The sequence below is a fragment of the Galeopterus variegatus genome, unplaced genomic scaffold (assembly GCF_000696425.1).
Source record: "Galeopterus variegatus unplaced genomic scaffold, G_variegatus-3.0.2 Scaffold3786, whole genome shotgun sequence".
Taxonomy (NCBI): domain Eukaryota; kingdom Metazoa; phylum Chordata; class Mammalia; order Dermoptera; family Cynocephalidae; genus Galeopterus; species Galeopterus variegatus.
Window position 1 is genome coordinate 67,359 of NW_007729897.1, and position 10,000 is coordinate 77,358.

Here is a 10,000-nt window from a genome sequence, read left to right on the forward strand (position 1 = left end):
GGCGGGAGCGCCACCACGCTTCCCAAGCGGTGCACTATCCAGTGCGCCACTGGGCCGGCCCAGAATTTTTTTTTTTCTTAATGCCATTTGCCATAACAGATTCTGACATATAAACTGCTTTTATTTTTTCTCTTTCAACAGAAAATCATATTATTCTCTAGTTTCCACTTTTAAAAATATCTCTATATAATACTAGAGGTTGCTCCAAAAAAAAATACTGATGATAAATTACTTAAAAATGCATATTTGTTACAAGTTAAGTCTAGAGGTGGCTAAATTATTAATAAAATGTGTATTACTTTTATGAAGAAATCTATAAGACATCCTTTTAGGCATTGCTTGATTGCTTTAGTTATTCTTGTCCCAAAAGTAATTATTTAATTCAACAAATATTTACTGAGTTCCTACCATGTCCCAGGTTCAGAAGATATAATAATAAGCAAGATAGTTATAGTCCCTGTTCTCTCAGAGCTTATACTCTACAGGCCCTTTTTTCTTCCTGTCTTTGAATATCATTTGAGATGCTGACCAATCTATCCAATATCTTCTGATTTACTTACTTTGCATCCACGCCACCACATTTGTCTTCGAAGTTGTTTGGATCTGTTGCTAAAAGCAGTTGCATTATCCGATAAGCTTTCTATATCACATAGAGGATGGAGAGAAGGATTAAACGACATAACAGGATTCTTTTATCTAGTCACACAAAGACAAGAAAATATTAATTTCTACTTCTGCAAATTTATTCCCTTTTAAGCACGAAAACAACCTCCTCCCTTACCTCCACCCACAAACTCTGGCATTTAAAAAAAAAAAACCAAAAACACAAAGCATAAAACAGCTACAGATCAATTTGCCCAATCCATTCTTACTATAAGATTAAGAGGAGTCTTCCCAGGGCCTCAATGCTTACAAATAAGCATATAAGGAAAATACTCTTTAAAAATTCAAATACTTGGCACATCTTTAGAAAAAAAATTACATGTGGAGAAGGTTAGATTCTTAGAAGATACCAAAAGTGACTGATTTTGAAGTAAAACAATATGAATTTTAAAACTGAGTAAGAAAGTTTTTGGTTATGCAAGTGTGTCAAAGATTAATCAGGTTTTCAGCCATTCACCATTCAAACAATATTTGAGTACCTAATATGTGCCAGAAACTGTTATAGGTACAAAGACTGACATCTGTCAGTAAAGAAAGGTTGCTAAGTTACCAGAGAAAGCATAAATCATCCAGATATTCATCCATTCATCATTCAAACAATATTTGAGTGCCTAATATGTGCCAGGAACTGGTAGAGGTACAGAGACTAACATCTGTCAATTAAGAAAGGTTATTAAGTTACCAGAGAAAGCATAAAATAAAAATGTCATATAAGTTGAAAATAATGGTTGGAAAAAAATGATCTCTTTACACCATGAGATCATGAGAAATACAAAGCACACCAATACAATAGGGCAAAAGAAAAATAGCTCTACTCTTAACTCTTTAAGAATGAATTTTTAAATTTTCCATTTTCAACTGATTAAAGAAATAATACAATAAGATGATTCAAAGTAAAGAGAGCTAAAATTAAACCACTAAAAGCATAAACTTAAGAACTAAATGCCAATTTCCTAAGCCAAGATTCCTAAACATTGGCTAGACAAGTAAGAGAAGACATAAAGTAGAAAAACATACATTAATAATATCAAAAAACATATGAAGTATCTGTACCTGATTTGTCCTGTAGTTCATCTAGTCTCTCCCCTCTTTCAATTACCTTTGTAATATTTTCTTGCATGACATCAATAACTTCATCCACCTGATTCTGAACACTAGTTTAAAAAAAGATAAAAATTTTTCTTCTTTTGAGAATGTTTACAATTTTTGAAACTTTTATTAGACATGACAAAGAACAGCAGATTCTCAGAGAACTATTTAACTATAAAATTTAAGGCTTTGTAGCAATGTTCCATCTGTGGGCTTGAGTACTCAGGTAATTAAAGACAGTGTGATATAAATTAAAGTAATATTTAACTTAGAGATAGTTTATTTTTAGTCCTGCTTCTGGCTAGTAATACAACCCATAAGCAAATTAAATGTGCTGACAAAATGCTACGAAACTGTGGAATTTAGTCCAACAGTTTGACTAAATAATGTTTCATTTTCTTTTCAATATACTGTTAAGGCAGCACACAGACACAACCATAACCTACTTTTTTGCTATATATTTCACATACAAAGGCTATTTACATACGAAGGCCAACAAAGGAGTTTGACCAAGTATGTTAGAAGTTTATGAAAAACATCTAGTTTCCAAACGGGAGATGTAAAGCATATCTAGGAGAGAATGACACTTAATAGGCATAACTCTTCACTGTTCATCACTTTTAAACATGAACAGAGTTTAAGACAACTGGGAATACCTGGGAATGTTCTAAAGTACCCACCGGGAAGCAAAAAAGAAAACTGTTTTGCTGTCCTTCAAGATAAAAATATGCTTTACTCCTTTATATAAGGTGATGGGGGCCTGTTCTAACCAAATTTCAGACTACTCAATGAAGATTTAACCTAAACTTAAAAATTTAATAATTGGTCCTCAACTACCTACTTTTACTCAGGAGTTACACCTACAGAGTACACAAATACTGAAATGATTAATTATCTCAAGTGTCTAGTTTTCCTTTACTGCTCTAACCAAAAGACAAAAAAATTAAATTACTTTATGAATAAATCACAACAATGAAATACTTAAAGGAATAAAGTGAACTCATGGTTCCTATAACTCAAAAAATGTTTAAAGCACATTGGATTACTAACAACTACATAGATATTAAATATATATATTTAGATAAATCAGGATACTCAATTGTGTTTCTAGTTGATGAAGAAAAAAGTTTGTCAGTTATCAGCTAGGTTACTTTTTAAAAATTTCATAATACACGTCTTGTCTCTACCCTCTACTCTATGTTATCCCCAAACTAACCCAGTGAGTCAGGGGTGAGACATGGTCACATGTACCCTTTTTTTAAAAAATATTTATTTACTTTTTGGGAAATGAGTTTTGAGCTTGCTTTCAATCTCCCATAACAAAGTCTGTCAAAGAAAATGAATGATAGCTACATATTTAACAAGTTACACAATGCATATAAAGATTATTATAACCTAAAAGAATTACATAAAGCTAATGTTTGATTAAACTATTTACATCAGTGATGCTTTGTAGACTGCCTAATAGTCTTTTTCTGATTCTTCAAAAAGATCAACAAAATTTGCAAGACTTTACCTAGACTGGCCAAGAAAAAAAAGACAGAAATTACTAAAATCAGAAATAAAGCAGAGGCATGGGTAGAGCAGTTGCTTCTTCTATTATGCTGGAGTGGCCTTTGAGGAGAGAGACATCCTCTTCTTTTTCCTGTCTCTGCTGGTGACTTTCCTGTGTCACTGCAGTCGGGTGTCTGGCAGGCACCTGCACAGTAGCCACAGCTACCACTGTGGTGTCGAGCTGCTTCTGTGGCAGCCATGGCTATGGTGGTAGCTGTGGTGGGCCACCCGCGAGGAAGTAGTGTTTTTGGCATGCTCCTTGCCTGTTTCCCTGCAGGGGATGCTGCCCTCGGCTCCTGCCTAAGGACCCGGGCCTGCTCTGTTTCTTGACTACAACCAGGGGGAGGGTGCTGGCCCTGGCTCCTGCCTTAGGATCCCAGGAGTGCTCTGCTTCTTGCCTGCACTGGGGGTCTAATTTTGAAAAAGAGCTCTATCCTTTCTCTATCACTGAGCTATTTCTTCAAAAAGTTTGCTTTAAAAACAAAATGAAGGCCCATTTAGGCATAGTTGGATTCAAAAGAAGTACTCTCAGATTCAAGTAGCAATTACTATGCTTGATGACAGTAACCTCTCTCATGCTGGAAAAAAAAAAAATGTGCACCCACTGATTGATTATCCACACACAGACTTCAGGATTCAACACAGCTTCCCAGAGTTCTGTGCTTTCCACACATTATTCCACCGATGGATATTAAGACTGAAGCTCAACCAAATTGGGACATGCAGAATTGTCTTCTGCCCAAACAGATCTGAAAGAGCCCCTGAATCCCTAAGATGTCTTACTGCAACTCCTAATCACCAAAGCAGAGAGCTTAGGATGATCATCCTATATAAAAGCCATAGAATAAATACAAATACAACTAATCAATTTATCCAACAAATACCTAACAAGCACCTACTATTTAACTGTTTTAGGCACTGGAAAAATAACAATGAACAAAACAGATAATAATTCCAGCCCTCATGGAATTTATGTTCAAATGTACAATGAATGCATTATATTTATTACTCTTTAGAACTATGAAACAGCCTGGCCTATCTCATTACTCTATTTTATTTACAGCATTTAACACTAAGTGAAAGTACCTATTTACATGCTTATTTCTGCTTTTCCCCAGTAGAAGCAGACAAATGCAGGGACCTTAATGATTCTGTTCACTTGGGGCACAGTAGACATTTGATAAATATTTGCTGTGAACAATTTCGGTATATATCCTGCAAAGTATACACAGCTACTTGAGAAAAAGATATAAAGCAGTGAGTGTAGAGCCCTCCATTTAACCATAAAACAGAAGCATAGGTATTGTTCAAAGTCCAGTCTCAAAACTCCCGGGCAGTTATTTTTCATCATATGCGAGCAATGATAATAGCTTAAAGTAAGGCAGATGGCAGGACAGGAAAGGACAACAGCTCCTACACATGATCAGATTATAGCTAATATTGATATTAATATACCTACACTATGCATGATTTTAAAATAAAAACAAAAAGCTGAAGAAATAGTTATGGTCCCAGAATCTCTATAAGCAAAAGACTCCATGGAGAGAGGCAGGTTAATTGGAGCGGAACCCATAAAATTCGATGAATTCTTACTAGATTATCATAACCCTACGGGTATTACCTCAACAACATGGCATACATATAAGAAATCCCTATTGCTAATGAAAACCCCCCAACGTTTAAATTTTTCTACTAATAATGAATTAACTAATAAATTATTGTTGCTTTCTCCTTCACACATAACTATCCACTGGTGTAACACTCTTAATCTAGCTACTATGTAACCCTTACTCAATGATGGAAAATCTTATGATCATGTTTCCATATTTCAAGATGTTTCCATGCTCAGAACACAACTTTTGTATTAGAAAAAGAAAGTGATCTACTTATTTACTTTACTATGAATAGTAATTTTTTAAATAAAACAAGTATAACGTATTTTTCCATGATCTCTTACATTTTCATAGTAGTTACAATCCTTTGATTTCTTTTTTTTTTTTAAAGATGACCGGTAAGGGGATCTCAACCCTTGGCTTGGTGTTGTCAGCACCACGCCCAGCCAGTGAGCAAACCGGCCATCCCTATATAGGATCCGAACCCGTGGCCTTGATGTTATCAGCATCGCACTCTACCGAGTGAGCCACGGGCCGGCCCACAATCCTTTGATTTCTATTTGTATTTTACATTGCTCTCACCTCCATTACTACACTGTAAATGCCTTAAAAGCAGACACTGTCTCAACTATCTTTTTATTTCCCAGGTCATGTGAAATGTGCCTGGTACAAAGTAAGCATTCAAATATTTTCTAATCTGCATTAAATATTTCATTCATTCAAAAAATATTAAGAAGTTATTACCTCATTATGCTATTCATCAAGGATATCAGTGTGAAGGTTATGAGCCTGACATTTAGAAAGATTACAGTCCAGTGGGGAAAATTGGTATCCATGATTATATAACCGTGTGCTAAGTGCTATAATGGAAGGAAGCTCACGGCATCAGTCGTGTAACCTAGATGAATTCAGCCTGGATCGGACATGCCATCAAGACCCTGGTGCTAAGTTTTGAGGGGGTCAAGAGTGAATTGAGCAGAAAAAAGAAGGCAGTAGATGGTGGAAAAGTTCTAGGCTGAGGGAATATATGTAAGAAGAGGGATATTTCAAGAATTAAGTAATTAACTGGATGTGGGTGAAGGAACTGGAGAGAGAAAAGGGTAGAGTACTCCTAGATTTATAATTTGAGCAACTGAGTGGTGGTGGATAATGGCCATTAACTGAAGTAGAATACTAAAAACTCAAAGGAAATCAAGTCTGTGAAGGAGGATGAATTAAAGAAGGGTCATAGTGTAGAAAAAAGGACCTGAGGAAGAACATAACCAGGAAAAGATAAGGACATGCAGAAAGAAAAGGACATTTTCAATATTGTTTTAAATTCTCCCTACAGTCTGGCAGCACTCGTATTTCTGAAATGCCTCTATTCTAATAATCAACAGGGAAGACGCATGCTGTAGTGTAGAGATCCTGGGTTCTGTATGCAGACAGTCCTGAGTTTGCAATCCAACTTTATAACTTACTATGTACGCAACTTTGTAGGTCACTTTGCAAGCCTCTTTTAGCTTCATATTTTCTCACCTTTAAAATGAAGATGATAATCTCTGTCTCTCTGTGGGAGTTAAATGATAGTATTTTTCAAACACTTAGTACAGTGCCTAATGCTTAGAATGTGCTTGATAAATGTCAGTGCTCTCCCACTAAAATAAAGAAAAAAAATCATACTTTGCAAAACAAAAACACTCATCCCTTATTTTAATAAAGGAAATATTTGTTTTCATAGTTAATATCCCCATCTTGTGGCTTTTTAAGGTAGTGCTGACAAAAGAAGTTTTAAAGTTATGTTGTGTTTCTGCAACTGCATATATATTACTGTTACATCAGGAACAGTCCATAGGGAACTTAAAAAATTAAGCTAGCTGGACTTAGGCTATAACTAGGAGATTTCCTACCCTTGACAGAGAATGTCTACACTTTTTCAGTACCATTTATAATGCTATTAATTAATTTAAAAGCAAAGGAAACATTCCAAAGAGTGTTACAAATTTTATATAGTTAGGAGATTTCCTACCCTTGACAGAGAATGTCTACAATTTTTCAGTACCATTTATCATGCTATTAATTAATTTAAAAGCAAAGGAAACATTCCAAAGAGTGTTACAAATTTTATATAGGCATACAAATCTTTAAAATCTTTCCCCAAAAAACCTTCCTAAAAAGTAATGTTGGGTATTTTGGGGGGATTAAACTGTAATCAACAATAATTACTGGACAATCAAATCCAAACAATGCAACAAAGTTGCTGATCTAAGCAGTCAAGAAATACTCTGTATGGAAATGTTATAAATTAAGTGGTGATAACATATCTTAACTAAGGAAACTGATCAGTGCTAGCAATTTTGAGTACTATACTAATGCCAAGGATTTGTCCTTGGGCAAGTTGTGTGGCAAGTTGTGTTCTGCCATCTTGGACTCACTGGTGAGTCATGCCATGGTTAGACAAGCATTCATGAGGTTGGGCCATCAAGGTTTAATTTCTGTATTTGATGACTGACATTCTTCTAACTATATCTGGCAAACTTCAGCTCTAGAGTAAGAACCATCATACTCAACAATCCTTTACTGTTCTAAAATTCTGTGATCACCAAAGTTATTGTGGTAGTTTAGTATGTACATATACATGTTCATGTGTCTGTTGGCACTTACTAACATAGGCATACGTTCTTCAATGCTTATTTAGTACAACTGGCAGTAGTTCTGGGGTTCAGAAAATCATGTACAAAAGACCCAACAGGCCATACTCAGTACTAAGTTCACTCTGCAGAGGATATGACAGGAAACAAAGAATACTGGCAGGACAAAAAACAGGTGCATCATCAGTAGAGTCATCTTCTCCAGTGGCAGATTATGTATAAGAGAACAATGCTGGGGAATAAAGAATTCACTGTGCTCAGTGCAGGGTAATGCATCAACCTTTATGCACTGACGCCCTTGCAGGCATCCATATATGCACACAGGCTTGATCCACAGCTAATCACAGTCTTGGCAGAATGCCTTGTAATCCCCCTGGAACCCGAGAGAGTTAGTGGCCATCTCATTAATGAGATTTGAGGCCATCTCCTACTCACCTCCCTATCTCCCTTAGGAGAATGTAATAAGACCGTTTCTTATCACGTTCCAGGTTATGATGAGATATGAGTTTTCTATAGGTTATATCTGTGGACTATAAAAAACACCTAGGGGGATGGTCAGTTAGCTCACTTGGGAGAGCATGGTGCTGATAACACCAAGGTCAAGTGTTTGGATCTCCATGCCAGCCAACTCACCCCCCCAAAATGCATTTAATAAACTTAACCTACAAAACATCATGGCTTAAACATGCTCAGAACACTTATATTAGCCTACAGTTGGGCAAAATCATTTAACATAAAAACACTTTGCTGCAGACTAGAAATGGCTTCTTTGTAATAGGGTATCCCACAACTCATAATGCAGCTACCAGCCCTTTTTGTTTTGTTATCATTATTTTCAGTGTGTGAGACAATGACCCAGAGAGCAGACACTTTTGGCTACTCTTCCTTTTATTATGTAAGTAATAAACTATCTGAATCTAACAGTGGCTTGTATCTTTACTGGCCAAATCTGAGACTTGATGCAGTATAGTTTCACTTTCTCTGGCCTTGAAGGAGCAAGCACCATGAGTTCTACAGCTGCAAAGAAATGAATTCTGTCAACAAGCACCTAAGCTTGGTCATGAGCCTCAAGTGAGACTGCAGCCCTGGCGACACACTGATTACAGGCATGTGAGACCTTGTACAGAAGATCCACCTTAGCAGTGCCTGAACTTCTGATGCACGGAAACTGTGAGATAATAAAGTGTGTTGGTTGTTTTATGGGGCTAAATTTATGGTAATCTGCTCCGCAGCAATAGAAAACATTCACAGGCTGCGCTTGGCGCTGTACTAGGCACCTCATTCTCTCCAGGCCGCAGAGCAGGTGACCCAGAGGGAATCGCAAACTTCAGAAGTGTATAAGATAAGATTTATATTTCCAAATGGAGACAAGTATGATGGTGATTGTACAAGAACATCTTCTGGAATCTTTGAGAGCAATGGAATAGGTGCTCACACCACTCCTAATGGGATTGTCTACACAGGAAGCTGGAAAGATGACAAGATGAATGGTTTTGGAAAACTTGAACATTTTTCGGGAGCAGTATATGAAGGACAATTTAAGGACAATACATTTCATGGATTGGGGACTTATACATTCCCAACTGGAGCAAAATAAACTGGAAATTTCAATGAAATTAGGGTGGAAGGTGAAGGGGAATATACTGATATCCAAGGACTACATTGGAGTGGTAGCTTCCATTTTGCAGCTGCTCCAGACCTGAGACTAAAGCTTCACATGTAGATATTCTGCATTAAAGTTTAAACTGGTATTTGTAGCTTTTAGCTGTAAGGAAAGCAACTAAATCTGTCATCTGAAATTACTTCACACACTACCTCTGTATTATAAGTTTGACAATAAAATTGTCATTCACTTAAAAAAAATTTAAAAAGAGAAAACATTCACAAAATATGTTCACTACAAAATAGTATCTACTCATCATCTATCATCAAATAATATATACAGCAAATGTTTTTAACTGAAAATTAGCCATAAAGCTTAGATAAATATATGGATTAGGATAATAACAATTATAGAAAAGATTGTGGAAGCAGATAAAAAAAGATACTGGATATTAAAAAATTAAATGTATTACATTACTTTTATTATCATCTTGAAATTGATTTAAAACCAAAATGGACTTTCTGATTATGCTAAATAAATGGATTTGACATAAGAAAAACCAACATCCCTGCATTTCCTTAAATATAATTCAGAGATAGTTTTGCGAAAATAAAAAGAATTAGGTTTTTATAACCCAATAGTTATATTTAGTCTGCATCAGAGATCAACAATTTTTTTCTGTAAAGGACCATATACATAGCAGATATTTTAGATTTTGTGGGCCTCTAAAAGTTTCTGTCACAACTACTCAACTCTGCCATTGTAGCTCAAAAGCAGCTACAGAGAACATGAAAACAAACAGGCAGGGCTGTGTTCCAATAAAACTTTATTCACGAAAACACACTGCG

The 10,000-nt window shown here is 35.9% G+C and overlaps 1 protein-coding gene and 1 pseudogene across 1 annotated transcript in view; one reads left to right on the top strand and one right to left on the bottom strand.

Annotated features, from left to right (window-relative positions):
* VAMP4 (vesicle-associated membrane protein 4) overlaps positions 1-10,000 on the bottom strand; it is a 37,416-nt gene that overhangs the window by 8,158 nt on the left and 19,258 nt on the right. Inside the window, exons 5-6 of the mRNA XM_008585982.1 lie at positions 1,717-1,817; positions 561-640 (exon numbers count right to left, since the gene is read on the bottom strand). Of these exons, the coding sequence (XP_008584204.1) occupies positions 561-640; positions 1,717-1,817 (181 nt within the window). The remainder of the gene's footprint in view (positions 1-560; positions 641-1,716; positions 1,818-10,000) is intronic.
* Positions 9,033-9,272, top strand: LOC103601547 (annotated as a pseudogene).